General features: G+C 74.0%; 1 protein-coding gene across 1 annotated transcript in view; it reads right to left on the reverse strand.

The window, feature by feature from the left end:
• Nucleotides 1-13,660, reverse strand: part of LOC122722610 (uncharacterized PE-PGRS family protein PE_PGRS54-like) — a 16,806-nt gene extending 3,146 nt beyond the window's left edge. The window contains exons 1-3 of the mRNA XM_043953720.1: nucleotides 11,840-13,660; nucleotides 5,715-11,106; nucleotides 4,270-5,394 (exon numbers count right to left, since the gene is read on the reverse strand). Of these exons, the coding sequence (XP_043809655.1) occupies nucleotides 4,270-5,394; nucleotides 5,715-11,106; nucleotides 11,840-13,660 (8,338 nt within the window). The remainder of the gene's footprint in view (nucleotides 1-4,269; nucleotides 5,395-5,714; nucleotides 11,107-11,839) is intronic.
• Between the last annotated feature and the right edge of the window lie 1,340 nt (nucleotides 13,661-15,000).

The raw sequence follows: 15,000 nt of genomic DNA on the forward strand, positions 1-15,000 counted from the left end.
TTGCCCGCGCGTCCCCGCGTGCTTGCCCTTGTCGGGCGGGCCGCGGCTGGGGGCCGGCGCTGCGCCCCGGTCGGCTGTGGCCCGGCGCCTCGCCGGTCCGCCGCTCGGCTCGGGGCGCGGCCCGCCGCGGCTCGCCGCGGCGGCCCCCGCCCGGGCCTTCGCCCCGCTCGCGGCGCCGCCGTCGCCGCGCTTGTGGCCCCCGCGCGCGCCGTCCCGGCGTGTCTCGGCCCCCGCGCGCTCCGGGCGTCGGCCCGCGGGCTCCCCCTTCGGCCCGTCTTGCCCCCCGGCCCCCGGCGTCTGCCCTGTGTGCGCGTCCCCGGGCGCGTCCCCCGTCCGGCGCCCGGCCGCTGCCTGGCGGGCTCCCCTCGCGGGTTGCCCCGCCGCCCGCCCTCGCTCTTCTGCGCCGGGTTCGCGTGCGCGCCTGCCTGTCGGGCCCCGCCCGCTGGTGCCCTCTGCCTGCGCGGGGCGCCGCCCGCGGCCCCTCTGGTGGCGGCCCGCCGCGCTCCTGCCGTGCCCCTCGTTCGTCTGCCTTGGGTCTCGGGGCGCCCGCCTCCTCGCCCCGTCTCGTCGCTGGTTCCCTCCGCCGTTTCCCTCCGGCTCGCTGGCGCTCGGGCCGCGTTCTCTCGGGTCCCGCCCCTGCTTCGCGGCCTCGGGGGCGCCCCGCCCTCGCCCTCTTCTCCCCTTTCCCTCGGTCGGCCGGCGCGGCTGCTTCGTTGCGCCGCGCCCCGGCCTCGCGCGCTCCCCGTGGGCCCTTTTTGGTCCGCCGCCCTGGCGCTGCGGGCTGCCCCGGCCGCCGGGTTCCGGTGCCCCCTGCGCGCTCCCCTCGCCCCCCCCGGGTGTTGGTCGCTTCCGCCCGCCGGCCGGTGGTCCTGGCCGTCGCCCTCCGCTCCGGCGTGTGTCCCCCTCCCCTGCCGCCTCCCCTCGCCCCGCCCCTGGCTGGCGCTTCCGCGCGCGCCCTCTCCCCGGCCGTCGGGGCCCGCGCCCGGCCCCGCTGCGTCGGCGGGCGCGGCGGTCGCTGCCCCCCCGGGGCGCGCGCCCGGGCGGCGCGGCCGTCGGTGCCGCTCTTGGTGGTCGTCGCCCCTCTTCCCCTGCGCCCTTTGCCGGCCGCCGCGGGGCCCGGTTCCCTGTGCCCGGCCCTTGCCCCTGGGTTCGTCGCTCCTCCGCGCCGGGGGCCGCCCGTCCGCCCGCGCGTCCGCGCGCGCGCTTCGCCCGGGCCTCGGGTTCCCCTTCCCGCCCCGGGCCGTGGCGGCTGCCGGCGCCGTTCGGGCGTCCGGCGCCGTCGGCGGGGGCCTCGGGCCGCGTTCTCTTTTCTGTTTCCCCGCCCGCCCCCCTGGCCCCGCCTCCGTCGGCGGTCGGGTCCCGCGGCTGGCCGCGCCCCGCCCGTCGCGCGGTGTCCGGTGCGCCCCCGGCGGCCCCTGCCCTCCGGCGGCCCGCGTGCCTCCCCCGCCCGGTCGTCCTCCTCCCCGCCTCCGGTCTCCCCGGTGCCCCGCCTCTGGCCCCTGGCCCCCTGTCGGCCCGGGCCGTCGGCCCCCTGGCTCCGTCCCCTCGGGCCCCGGCTTGGCTCTGCGGGCTGGGCCCGGGGGTCCCCGTCCCGCCCCCGTCGGCTGTCGGCGGCCTGCTCGCGCTGCTCCCGCGGCGCGCGCGGGTCGCCGCGTGCCGGCCGGGGGCCGGCCTGGGCCCGGCCCCTCCGGGGGCCTTCCCCGGGCGTCGCCCCGTCGCCTCCGCCCTGGTCCGGCCCCGGGGCCTCCGCCTGTTTCCTTCCCCCCCGCCTTGCGCTGGTCCCTGCGGCTGCTCCCGCCCTGTGCTTTCTGCCCCGTGCTCTGCCTGTCCCCGTGCCGCCCTTCCCCCCGCGCGGGTCCCCGGCGGGCGTCCCTCTGCCTCTCTTCCGGTCGCCCCCTGCCTCGTCCTCTCCTTCGTGCCGCGCCTGCCTGGCTTCCCGCGCTTCCCCCTGTCCCTGTCTCCTCTCCCGCGCCCCCCCGCCCCGGGCCCGGGCTTGGCGGCCTCCGCGGGGCCCGCCGCCCCTGTTGCGCTTGCCTCTCGTCCGCCTTTGTGCCCTGCCTTGCGCGGTGTCGGCTCCGTGGGCGCCGGCCCCGGCGCCGGTGCCCTCCCCTCCTTTTCCCGTTCTTTTCCTTCTTCCGTGCCTCGGCGGCGGGGCTTCGCCCCTCTTTTTGGCCCCCCGGCCGCCCCGGCGGCCGCTCCGGGCGGCCGCCCTTGTCCGGTGGGGCGTTTGGCTGGGGCGGCCCCTCTGTTCCCCGCTCCCGCCGGTGTCCTCCGCTGCGCTCCCCGCGCCCCGCCCTCTCGTGTGGCCCCCCGGGTCCCCGCTCGTTTGCTTCTGCTTTCCCGTCCGCCTCCGCCCCGTGCCCGCGTGGCCTCTCGCTCCTTTCGCCCTTCGGCCTTTGCCGCTCGCGGTGTCCGCCCCGTTCCCCCGGGCTCCCTGGCTTGTGGCCGCCCCGCGTTCCTCGCGCCGTTGCTTTTTGCTCCTTCGCTGTCGGCTCTTCCTCTCCTTGTGCCGCCGCCTTCCCCCCGTGTTGGCTTGTTCCCCCCCCTCGGGCCCGTGCGCTGGGTTTCGCCCGTCGTGCGCCCGGTTCGTTTTCCCCTCCTGCTGCCCGCGTCGCGCTGGTCCTTCCCCCTCGTCCGCGCGGCCCCGTTGCTTCGCCCCCTTGGTCCTCGCGCTTGGTTGCCCCGCCCGTGGCGCGCCGCTCCCGTGCGCTGGCTTCTGCCTGCCCGCCTCTCCGTCCGCCTCCGGGCCCGCCGCGCCGCCTGTGTCCGCCGCCCGTTTGCCGCCCCTCCGTCGGGGCCCTCCGGCCCCCCCGGCCCGTGCCGTTGGCCCCGCCCTCGCGGCGGCCGCGCCGCGCGGGCCGCCTTGCCGTCCCCTTCCCCCGGGCGGCGGGCTGCCTCCTTTGCCGCCGCCTTCCCTCCGCGCCGGGGTCTTGTCCGTGGCCGCGTGGCCTTGCTGCCCCGCTCCCCTGCGCTTCCGCCCTTTGTCGCTCCGCTTCGTCCCTCCCCCTCGTCCCCTCCCCTTCCCGCCCGGCGGCCCCGCGGTTCCGCCCCCTCCCCGCGCGCCCCCCGCGTGCCCCCCGGCCCCCGCGTCCCGCGCGCCCGCCGGCTCCCGGCCGTCGCTTCTCCCGTCCCGCCTCTTGCGTCCCCGTCCGCCTCCGTTCCCTTGGCCCCCCCGGGCCCTGTCCGGTTCCCCCCGCCCCCCGGCTTGTGTCCTTGTCCCGTGGCCCCCTCTTTCTTTCCCCCCTGCGCCCCCTCCCCCCCCCCGCGCTGGTTGGCTCCCGGGCTTGGCCGTCCCCTTGCCGTCCTCGCCCGGCCCCTGCGCTCCTCTGGGGTGCTTCTCTCCTGCTCCCCCCGTCTCTGCTCCCCTGCTTTGCCCCCGCCCGCGGGTTTTTCTTCGTTGTCTCCCCCTCGCCCCCTCTGTTGTGCGCTCCCCGCGCCCTCCCTCCCCCTCCCCTTTTCCTCTGGGCGCCCCTCCCTGCCCCCTTTGGCCCCCCTGTGCCCTCTCCCCTTCTCCGTGCCCCGTTTCCGGCCCTCCCCCCTCCCCCTCCCCTCCCTTTCTCCTCTTTTTCTCCGGCTGCCCCCCCTTTGGTGCTTTTCTGCCGGGTTTTCTCTTTTTTCTGCTTTTCTGCCTTTTTCCCCTTCCCCCTCCCCCCTCCCTCGCCTCGCTCCCCCTTTCCCCCTTTTTGTCCCCTTCGCTCCCTTTTTCTCCCGGTCTCTGCCCCCCTCCGGTCCCCTCCCTCCCCTTGCCTTTTTTCGGGGGGGTGTGTCCCCTCCGCCCTTGTGCTGTTTCCTCCTGCCCCCGCCCCCTTGTTCCTCCGGCTCTTTCGGGGGGTGTGGGTCGTCCCCCCCTGGGGGGGCCCGCCCGGCCGGGGCCTGGGCCTGCGCTCGGCCCTCCGTGGGCCTCGGTCTCGCCTGCCCCTCCGCTTGTTCGCCCCCTCTCCCCTCTCCCTCTCGCTTTGCCCTCCCCTCGCCCCGGTTCGCCTCGCTTCGGCTCCCCTTGCTTTCGCTCGCCCCGCTCTGCTTCGGTTCGTTTGGTTGGGTTTTTTCGTGGCTTTTTTCCTTTTTCCCCCCTTCTTTCTCCTCTTCTCCCCTTTCCTTGCCCTCTTTTGCCTTTGCTTCTGGTTTCCTCTCCCTGTCTTCTTGCCCCTCCTCCTCTCCTCTTCTCCCTCCTTGGTTTGCTTCGCTTTTTTTTTTCCTTTTCTCTCCTCGCCCCCGCGTCCGTCCCTCCCCCTCCCCGTGCGCTGCTCCTCGCCCCCGGGCCCGTGGCGCCTTGCTGCTGCCCGGGGCCCTGTGCTCCGGCCGGCGCCTCCGGGCCCGTGGCGCCTTGCTGCTGCCCGGGCCCCTGTGCTCCGGCCGGCGCCTCCGGGCCCGTGGCGCCTTGCTGCTGCCCTGGGCCCTGTGCTCCGGCCGGCGCCCCCGGGCCCGTCGCGCCTTGCTCCCCCGCCCCGTCGCCGCCCCTTGGCCCGTGGCTCCCTCCTGCTGTGCCCCTTGCTCCCCCTGCGCCCGTGGTGCCCCGTTGGGGTTGCTGCTCTTTGCCCCTGTTTTGCCCCCTGCGGTTCGCCTTGGTCCCCCGTCTCTCCCGTTGGCCCCCCCCCGGCCCCCCGCGGTTCCCGCGGTCCCTTCCTTGTCCCCTTCCCCGCGCCCCGCGTGCCCTTGTTTTCTGTCCTGCCCCCGCTCCCGCTTGCCTCCTTCTCCCTGCCCCTCTCTTTCCCCCCCGCGCCCCCTCTTGCCCCCCTTTTGCCCTGGTTGGCTCCCCTGCTTGGCCGCCCCCTTGCCCTCCTCGCCTCGGCCCTGCCCCTCTCTGGCGTGCTTCTCTTTCCTCCTTGCGCCTCTGCCCCCTTCTTGCCCCCTCTCTGCGTTTTTCTCTCTTTTCTCTCCCCTTGCCCCCCGCCCCCGCCCCCTCTGTTGTGCGCTCCCGCGCCCTCCCTCCTCCCTTTCCTTTTCCTCTCGCCCCCTGCCTGCCCCCCTTGGCCCGCCTTGTGCCCCCGCCCCTTCTCTTTGCCCCGTTTTCCCCCTCCCCCCTGCCCCTCCCTTCCCTTTGTTCTCTTTTTCTCCGGTGCCCCCCCCTTTGGTGCTTTTCTGCCGCGTTCTGTTTTTTTTCTGCTTTTCTGCCTTTTTCCCCCTTCCCCTCCCCCCCTCCCTCGCCTGGCTCCCCCTTTCCCCCTTTTTGTCCCCTTCGCTTCTCTTCTTCTCCCTCTCTCTGCCCCTCTCCGGTCCCCTCCCTCCCCTTGCCTTTTTTCGGGGGTGTGTCCCTTCCCCCTTGTCCTGTCCCCTCCTGTCTTGTCCTGTCCCCCCTGCCTTGTCCTGTCTCCGTGCCCCGTTTCCGCCCCTCCCCCCTCCCCCTCCCCTCCCTTTCTCCTCTTTTTCTCCGGTTCCCCCCCCTTTGGTGCTTTTCTGCCGGGTTTTCTCTTTTTTCTGCTTTTTTGCCTTTTTCCCCCTTCCCCCTCCCCCCCTCCCTCGCCTCGCTCCCCCTTTTCCCCCTTTTTGTCCCCTTCGCTTCCCTTTTTCTCCCGGTCTCTGCCCCCCTCCGGTCCCCTCCCTCCCCTTGCCTTTTTTCGGGGGGGTGTGTCCCCTCCGCCCTTGTGCTGTTTCCTCCTGCCCCCGCCCCCTTGTTCCTCCGGCTCTTTCGGGGGGTGTGGGTCGTCCCCCCCTGGGGGGGCCCGCCCGGCCGGGGCCTGGGCCTGCGCTCGGCCCTCTGTGGGCCTCGGTCTCGCCTGCGCCTCCGCTTGTTCGCCCCCTCTCCCCCTCTCCCTCTCGCTTCCCCTCGCCCCCCTTCTCGGGCGTGGTGGCCCCGGTGGGGCCCCTCCCGGGCCCGGTGGGGCCCCTTCCCGGGCCCTTGGTGCCCGTTCCCGGCCCTGCTCCGGTGGTTTCTCCCCCTGCTTGGGCGTGTTCCCTGGCCGCTGGTGCCCGGTGTGGGCCTGGCCTTTGTGTGTTGTGCTCGTGCCGCTGTGCGCGTTTCCCGGTGCTGCCCTGGGCTTCGGGCTTTTGTTGTGCTCCTCTTTCCCTCCCCCTCGGCGGTCCGTCCCTCCCTCCGCCGCCGCCCTCCGTGCTCTTGGGGCCGCTCCCCCTGCTTGGCGTCTCCCTTGGCTGCTTGTGCCCGGCTTCGGTGTGGCCTTCTCGTGCCGTGCTTGGGTCCCCGTGCTGGCGGCCCTGCGCTGCCCTGGGCCTGGTGTGCGTTCCTGGTGGCCTCGCCTTTTGCGGCGTTTGGGTCTGGCGCCCGGGCTGCCGCTCTTGGGGTCGCCGGCTTTGCCGGGGGGTGTCCCCTGGCCGCCGGTTCCCGGTGTGGCTGCCGCCCTCTGCCCCCGGCGGCCGTGCGCTGCCCCCTGTCTTCGTTTGTGTCCTTGGTGGTGTCGGCCTGCTGCTTGGTGGGGTGTTCCGTTCCTCGGGGTCGTGGCTGGCCGTCGGGGCTGTTGTGGTTTTGCCCTCCCTCGGCTGGGGGGCTGCGCTTGGTGCTCCTGCTTTTGTCCCGGCGTTGCGCGTGCTTGGGGGCGGGCGTGGTGCTCTCCTGCCGTGCTCCCTCCTCTGTGCGCGTGGCGTTGCGGCCCCTGCTGCGGCCGCCTGGCCCTTTCCTTTGGTTGCGGTGGCGCCCTGTTGCTCGTGCCGCTGTGTCCCCCTGTGGTGGTTGCTTTTGCTTCGGCTTTGGGGCTGCGCCTGGTGCTTCTCCTTTGTCCCCCGTGCGCTTGCTTCGGTGCGGGCGTGGCGTTTCCTGCCCCCTGTTTCTCCGCCCCGCCGCCTGCGCTGTCGCGGCCTCTGTTGCCGTCTTGTCCGGCGCGTTTCTTTGGTTGCGGTGCTTGGCCTCTCCCGGTGCCCCCCTCGTTCCCTCCCTGCTGTTTGCGTTGCTCCGGTTGCGGGGCTGCTCTCGGTTTCCCCTGTTTTGTTGCGGCCCCGCGCGTGCTTGGGGCCGGCCTGGCCCCTCGTGCCGTGCTGCCTCCGTCGTGCGCGCCGCCGCGGCCCGGTGGTGGTCCGTCGGGTGCTTCCGTTTGGCTGCCGTGCTTGCTTTGTCGTCCGCCTCGCCCGTTCCCTTCCTCCCTGTTTTGCCTTTCCTTCTTTGCCTTGTCCCTCCCTCTCCGCTTCCTCCTCGCGCCCCGCGGTGCGGGCCCTTGCTCCCTTTGGCGTTTCGGCCTCCCGTCGTGCTTTCGCTCGTCGGGGGGCCGTTCGTCGCGTGGGGTTGCTGCTCCGTGTCCGTGGTGGCGCCTGCGCGGTTCCGCGCTCGTTTCTGCTGGCCGGCTCTTTGCTGGCGCCTCGCCCTGTTGGCTCTCGCTCCCTTTCCGTCGCGGCCCGCGCGCGGCTCGCGCCTCGGTGCCCCGCCTGGGTTCCTGTGTTGCCTCCCCCCGCCGCGGCCTTCGCCCGTTTTGCTGTCCCTTTTTTCGCTCTGCGCCCCCTTCGGCGCGCGCCGCGGCCCCCGTCGCTGCCTCCGTGTTCCCCGCCTGCCTTTCTTGGCTGCCGTGGCCCCTGGCCTGTCGCTGTGCTCTCGGCTGCGGCCTGTGCTGCGGGCGGCTGGCGTCTTCTCCTTCCCTCCGCCCCCTTCTCCCCTCGGTCCCCGCCCGCCCGGCGCGCCCGTCTCGCCCCCCGGCCTGCTGGGGCCTCCGTGCGGGCGCCGCCGTCGCGCCGGCCTGCTCCCTGGTTGCTCCTGCCCGTCGTCCTCTGCTTGTCTCCCCGCTTCCGCCCTGCCTGTGTCCGTCTGCCCTCCTTCCGCCTGTGCCCCTGCGCCTGGCTCCTTCCCTCCGTTCTCGTTTGTTTGCTGGTCTCTGCTCCTCGGCTCCCCGTCGTCCTTCTCGCGCTCCTCCGTGCCCCCCCCCGCCTTCTGGCCGGGCTGCCTTTCTTCGCTCCCCGGTCGCCGCGGGCTCTGCCCGTTGCTCTGCTGCTTCCTGCTCCCTCGCCGGCTCGCCCGGCCCTCGTGCCGGCGCCGCCTCCTTCCCCTTTCTGCCCTCTCCCCTTTCGCTGGTCGGCTCGCGGCCTCCCCTGGTGGTGCCGGGTGCCGGCGCCTTCGGGTTCGCTTCCGGCGCGGGCGCCTGCGCCCCGGCTCCCCCTCCCCGGCCGGCCGCCGGCGCGCCCCTTCCCCCTCCTGCCCCGGGGCGGTCGTGCCCCTCCCTCCCCTCCCGGGCTCTTCGCGTCTGGTCCTTGGCCTGCGTCCCCTCTCCCTCCCTTCCCGCGGCTCCCTTGGCGGGCCCGTCTGGTGCCCGCCGCCGCGGTCCTTCCCGCTCCCCTCGCGTCTCTTTCCGTTGTTGCCGTTCCCCCGCTCGTCGTTGGCCCTTGGGTTGGGTCGCCCGGTCCGCCTCGCGGTGTGCCCCTGTCGGCTCGTCCCTTCTGCCGGCGCTGCGCTCCTGGCCTTCCCTGGCCGGGTCGTGCCTCCGGCGCTGTTCCTTTGCCGCCCTTCGCGTGCTCCCCGCCCGCCTCCGCTCTGTCTCCCTTCGCCTGGGCTCCCCTCCTCGGCTTTCGGTCCTCTTCTGTTGGCCTTCGGGCTCGGCGTCCTGCTTCCCCGGGCCCGTCGGGGGCCTTCGTCTTTCCTCGTCCGCGGTGCCCTTCTTGGCTTTCTGCCCGCCGCCCCCCTGCGCCCGCCTTTGCCCCGGCTGTTTTCCTTCCTCCCGCCCGCCCGTTGGGGGCTCGCCGCCGCTCCGCTCCCGTCCTCGTCTCCCCCTCCCCGCTGCCGCCCCGGGCTCGGCGGCTGTTGCTTTTCGGCCTCCGCCGGCCCCTTCTGCGCCCTCCCCGTCTTTGGGTTCCGGGGGGCGTCTGGTCGCCCGGCTGCCCCTTCCCGGCCTTGCCGGCCGGGCCCCCCCGGCGTGGCGCCTGCGGCTTCCTTTGCCTCCCCCGGGGCCCCTTCCCCGGTCCCGCCCTCGTCCGGCTTGCCCGCCTGCGCGCTCTTTCTTGCTTCTCTGGGTGGTGGTGCCTGGCCGTTCTTCGTTGGTGGCGCGCTTTGTCTGGTTCCTTCCGTTCCCGCCCGCGCCCTCCGCCTGCTCCCTCGCTCTGCGGCGGTGCCCCTCCGCGGCCCGCTTCTTCGCGGGCCTCTGGCCTTTTCGGCCCCGGCCGTTTGCGGCCCTCCCCGGTCTGTGCTGCCCTTCGCTGTTCTGGGCCGCCCGCGCGCTCCCCTGCTGTCTTCCCCGCGTCTCTCGCCTTGGCCGCCCGGCCCGGGTCCTCTTTGCCCTTTCCTCGTGCTGGGGCTCGCTCCTTGCCCTTGTTGGTCTTCCCCGCGGCCTTCCTCGTCCGCGCGCGTCCTCCGCTCGCGTTGCCTCCGTCCCTGCCCTTTGTCCCCCCGCCCGTCGCTCCTCCCGCTTGCCTGGTCCGGTGCCGTGTTCGGCTCGCGGCGCCGTGGGCGGTTCGCCGCCGGCGCCGTCGCGCGCCGTCCCCTGCCCCTTCTCCTTTCGCGGCCGGCGCCGTCGTCCCCCGGTTTCCGTCGGTGCCCCTGCGGCCGGCTCCTTGTCGCCCCCTGCTCTGCCGCCCGCCCCGCGCCCGTGTTCCCCCCCTCCGGGGCCCCGGGGGGCTTCGGCCCCCCGCGGCCTCCCCGGTCGGGGCGGCCTGCCGGTGCGGCGGCCTGCCCTCGCCCCGCGTGCTCGCCGCGGCCGCCCCCCCCCCCGGCGCGCGCCGCGCCCCGGCCCTGCCCCGCCGCGCGGGCGCTCCCGTTCGGGCCGCGCCGTCCTCTTTCGCGCCCCCCCCGCCTCTCGGCCCCGGCTCTCTCGGCTCTCGCCTCGCTGCCGCCCGCCGCCCCCTGCGCTCCTTGGTGTGCCTTGCCGCCTCCCGCGCCCCCTCGCGTTTTTGCCCGCCCGTTGCGCCCGCCGCCCTCCGGCCGCGGGCCCGTCTGCCTGGGTGTCCCGCCCCCGTCGCCTCCCCCCCTTCGCCCCGTGGCGGGGGGCGCGGGGGCGGCCGTTGGCCTCCCGTGTGCCGCGCGCCCGCGGCTGGCCCCCCGCCGCGTCCTCGGCGGCGCTCGCCCCGGCTCTCGGTGGTTGGCCGCCCCTCGGCCCCGGCCGTGGGCGCCCGTCTGCCGCCCGGGCCCCCGCGCCCCCCGCGCGTTCCCCCGGCCCGCTCCGCCCGCGCCCCCGGTCCGGCGGGCCCCCCGCTGCGTTTCCGCCTCTCCCTCCGCGGCGGCCCCGCCCCTTCCCCGGCTTCCCCTCGTCCCGGCGCGCGCCCCGGGCCGCGCCCCGCTTGCGCCTCGGGCGCCCTCGGCGTCCGCCTTGTCGTCTGGCGCCGCGTCCTCCGCGGCGGCCCGGGCCCCCGTCCCCTGGCCGGGGGCGCCGGCGCGGGTGCGCGCCCCGTCGTGCCCGGCCCCTGTCGCCCCCCGCGGCGCTGTCTGCGCGTCGGGTTGTTTGGGCCTGCCGCCCCCTCGGGCGGTCCCTTCCGTCCCCGGCTCCCTCCGGGCGCGCGCCCGCTCGCGCCCCCGTCCCGCGCGGGCCCGCTGCCCCGGCCTTTGCCCCGCGCGTCCCCGCGTGCTTGCCCTTGTCGGGCGGGCCGCGGCTGGGGGCCGGCGCTGCGCCCCGGTCGGCTGTGGCCCGGCGCCTCGCCGGTCCGCCGCTCGGCTCGGGGCGCGGCCCGCCGCGGCTCGCCGCGGCGGCCCCCGCCCGGGCCTTCGCCCCGCTCGCGGCGCCGCCGTCGCCGCGCTTGTGGCCCCCCGCGCGCGCCGTCCCGGCGTGTCTCGGCCCCCGCGCGCTCCGGGCGTCGGCCCGCGGGCTCCCCCTTCGGCCCGTCTTGCCCCCGGCCCCCGGCGTCTGCCCTGTGTGCGCGTCCCCGGGCGCGTCCCCCGTCCGGCGCCCGGCCGCTGCCTGGCGGGCTCCCCTCGCGGGTTGCCCCGCCGCCCGCCCTCGCTCTTCTGCGCCGGGTTCGCGTGCGCGCCTGCCTGTCGGGCCCCGCCCGCTGGTGCCCTCTGCCTGCGCGGGGCGCCGCCCGCGGCCCCTCTGGTGGCGGCCCGCCGCGCTCCTGCCGTGCCCCTCGTTCGTCTGCCTTGGGTCTCGGGGCGCCCGCCTCCTCGCCCCGTCTCGTCGCTGGTTCCCTCCGCCGTTTCCCTCCGGCTCGCTGGCGCTCGGGCCGCGTTCTCTCGGGTCCCGCCCCTGCTTCGCGGCCTCGGGGGCGCCCCGCCCTCGCCCTCTTCTCCCCCTTTCCCTCGGTCGGCCGGCGCGGCTGCTTCGTTGCGCCGCGCCCCGGCCTCGCGCGCTCCCCGTGGGCCCTTTTTGGTCCGCCGCCCTGGCGCTGCGGGCTGCCCCGGCCGCCGGGTTCCGGTGCCCCCCTGCGCGCTCCCCTCGCCCCCCCCGGGTGTTGGTCGCTTCCGCCCGCCGGCCGGTGGTCCTGGCCGTCGCCCTCCGCTCCGGCGTGTGTCCCCCTCCCCTGCCGCCTCCCCTCGCCCCGCCCCTGGCTGGCGCTTCCGCGCGCGCCCTCTCCCCGGCCGTCGGGGCCCGCGCCCGGCCCCGCTGCGTCGGCGGGCGCGGCGGTCGCTGCCCCCCGGGGCGCGCGCCCGGGCGGCGCGGCCGTCGGTGCCGCTCTTGGTGGTCGTCGCCCCTCTTCCCCTGCGCCCTTTGCCGGCCGCCGCGGGGCCCGGTTCCCTGTGCCCGGCCCTTGCCCCTGGGTTCGTCGCTCCTCCGCGCCGGGGGCCGCCCGTCCGCCCGCGCGTCCGCGCGCGCGCTTCGCCCGGGCCTCGGGTTCCCCTTCCCGCCCCGGGCCGTGGCGGCTGCCGGCGCCGTTCGGGCGTCCGGCGCCGTCGGCGGGGGCCTCGGGCCGCGTTCTCTTTTCTGTTTCCCCGCCCGCCCCCCTGGCCCCGCCTCCGTCGGCGGTCGGGTCCCGCGGCTGGCCGCGCCCCGCCCGTCGCGCGGTGTCCGGTGCGCCCCCGGCGGCCCCTGCCCTCCGGCGGCCCGCGTGCCTCCCCCGCCCGGTCGTCCTCCTCCCCGCCTCCGGTCTCCCCGGTGCCCCGCCTCTGGCCCCTGGCCCCCTGTCGGCCCGGGCCGTCGGCCCCCTGGCTCCGTCCCCTCGGGCCCCGGCTTGGCTCTGCGGGCTGGGCCCGGGGGTCCCCGTCCCGCCCCCGTCGGCTGTCGGCGGCCTGCTCGCGCTGCTCCCGCGGCGCGCGCGGGTCGCCGCGTGCCGGCCGGGGGCCGGCCTGGGCCCGGCCCCTCCGGGGGCCTTCCCCGGGCGTCGCCCCGTCGCCTCCGCCCTGGTCCGGCCCCGGGGCCTCCGCCTGTTTCCTTCCCCCCCGCCTTGCGCTGGTCCCTGCGGCTGCTCCCGCCCTGTGCTTTCTGCCCCGTGCTCTGCCTGTCCCCGTGCCGCCCTTCCCCCCGCGCGGGTCCCCGGCGGGCGTCCCTCTGCCTCTCTTCCGGTCGCCCCCTGCCTCGTCCTCTCCTTCGTGCCGCGCCTGCCTGGCTTCCCGCGCTTCCCCCTGTCCCTGTCTCCTCTCCCGCGCCCCCCCGCCCCGGGCCCGGGCTTGGCGGCCTCCGCGGGGCCCGCCGCCCCTGTTGCGCTTGCCTCTCGTCCGCCTTTGTGCCCTGCCTTGCGCGGTGTCGGCTCCGTGGGCGCCGGCCCCGGCGCCGGTGCCCTCCCCTCCTTTTCCCGTTCTTTTCCTTCTTCCGTGCCTCGGCGGCGGGGCTTCGCCCCTCTTTTTGGCCCCCCGGCCGCCCCGGCGGCCGCTCCGGGCGGCCGCCCTTGTCCGGTGGGGCGTTTGGCTGGGGCGGCCCCTCTGTTCCCCGCTCCCGCCGGTGTCCTCCGCTGCGCTCCCCGCGCCCCGCCCTCTCGTGTGGCCCCCCGGGTCCCCGCTCGTTTGCTTCTGCTTTCCCGTCCGCCTCCGCCCCGTGCCCGCGTGGCCTCTCGCTCCTTTCGCCCTTCGGCCTTTGCCGCTCGCGGTGTCCGCCCCGTTCCCCCCGGGCTCCCTGGCTTGTGGCCGCCCCGCGTTCCTCGCGCCGTTGCTTTTTGCTCCTTCGCTGTCGGCTCTTCCTCTCCTTGTGCCGCCGCCTTCCCCCCGTGTTGGCTTGTTCCCCCCCCTCGGGCCCGTGCGCTGGGTTTCGCCCGTCGTGCGCCCGGTTCGTTTTCCCCTCCTGCTGCCCGCGTCGCGCTGGTCCTTCCCCTCGTCCGCGCGGCCCCGTTGCTTCGCCCCCTTGGTCCTCGCGCTTGGTTGCCCCGCCCGTGGCGCGCCGCTCCCGTGCGCTGGCTTCTGCCTGCCCGCCTCTCCGTCCGCCTCCGGGCCCGCCGCGCCGCCTGTGTCCGCCGCCCGTTTGCCGCCCCTCCGTCGGGGCCCTCCGGCCCCCCCGGCCCGTGCCGTTGGCCCCGCCCTCGCGGCGGCCGCGCCGCGCGGGCCGCCTTGCCGTCCCCTTCCCCCGGGCGGCGGGCTGCCTCCTTTGCCGCCGCCTTCCCTCCGCGCCGGGGTCTTGTCCGTGGCCGCGTGGCCTTGCTGCCCCGCTCCCCTGCGCTTCCGCCCTTTGTCGCTCCGCTTCGTCCCTCCCCCTCGTCCCCTCCCCTTCCCGCCCGGCGGCCCCGCGGTTCCGCCCCCCTTCCCGCGCGCCCCCGCGTGCCCCCGGCCCCGCGTCCCGCGCGCCGCCGGCTTCCCGGCCGTCGCTTCTCCCGTCCCGCCTCTTGCGTCCCCGTCCGCTCCGTTCCCTTGGCCCCCCCCGGGCCCTGTCCGGTTCCCCACCGCAACCCGGCTTGTTGTGTACTTGTACGTGGCAACATCTTTCCTTTCACCACATGAGCAACACATCCCCCACAACCCGCGATGGTTGGCTCACCGGCTTGGACGTACACTTGCCGCCATCGCACGGACAATGCGATCCTATGGGGTGATTCTCTCCTGCTCACCAAGTCTATGATCCATGATTTGCACACAGCCAGAGGGTTTTTATTCGTTGTATCCAACATCGCAAAATATGTTGTGAGATCAAAGAGCACTACCTCCCCCATCCACTTTTCCTATGGGAGAACATCCATGCCCAAATTTGGCAACAACTGTGACATATCCCAATTCTCCGTGCAAAGTTTAAGAAAATCACCAAATAACAACTCAAATAAATTTATAATATTTTTCTAAGGCTGCACAAAAAATTTGGTGATTTTCTGACGGGTTTTCTATTTTTTATGATTTTCTGAATTTTTAACACTTAAAAAATAAAAAAAAATACCTAGACTCGATAAAAAATTTTCAAAATTTTTGTAAAATTAGATTACATTTTTATAAAGGTATCTGCAAAAAATCAGGTCAAAATACCTAAAATTGAATTTTTTAGGGGGGGTGTGTCACCTGAGACATTGTGATGTCTCCTCCTGCCACAGCCCAACTTGTTCCTAAGGCTCTTTAGGGGGGTGTGGGTAGTCACCCCCCTGGGGGGGCCAGCAAGGCCGGGGCCTGGGCATGCGCTAGGCCATACGTGGGCATCGGTATAGCCTGCAAATAAGCTTGTTAGCCCCCTCTCCACCTCTACCTCTCGATTTGACATCAAATCGAACCGGTTCGAATCGATTCGGATAAAAATTGATTTCGATCGAACCGATCTGATTCGGTTCGTTTGGTTGGGTTTTTTAGTGGATTTTTTAATTTTTCACACCTTATTTCTAATATTCTAAAATTTAATTGAAATATTTTGAATTTGATTATGGTTTAATCTCCCTGTATTATTGAAAATAATAATATACTATTATCAATAATTGGTTTGATTCGATTTTTTTTTTAATTTTATCTAATCGAACCAGAGTAAGTAACATCCCAAATACCAGTGCGCTGCTCCTCGCCAACGGGCCCGTGGCGCATTGCTGCTGCACGGGGAACTGTGCTCAGGAAGGCGCCTACGGGCCCGTGGCGCCTTGCTGCTGCACGGGAAACTGTGCTCAGGAAGGCGCCTACGGGCCCGTGGCGCCTTGCTGCTGCACTGGGAACTGTGCTCAGGAAGGCGCCACCGGGCCCGTAGCGAATTGCTCCCACGCCCAGTAGCAGCCAATTGGCCCGTGGCTCCCTCCTGCTGTGCCCATTGCTCCCCAATGAGCCCGTGGTGCAACGTTGGGGTTGATGCTATTTGCACATGTTTTGCAAAATGAGGTTAGCATTGG

Source organism: Manihot esculenta, unplaced genomic scaffold (genome assembly GCF_001659605.2).
Source record: "Manihot esculenta cultivar AM560-2 unplaced genomic scaffold, M.esculenta_v8 Scaffold64, whole genome shotgun sequence".
In the NCBI taxonomy this organism is placed as follows: domain Eukaryota; kingdom Viridiplantae; phylum Streptophyta; class Magnoliopsida; order Malpighiales; family Euphorbiaceae; genus Manihot; species Manihot esculenta.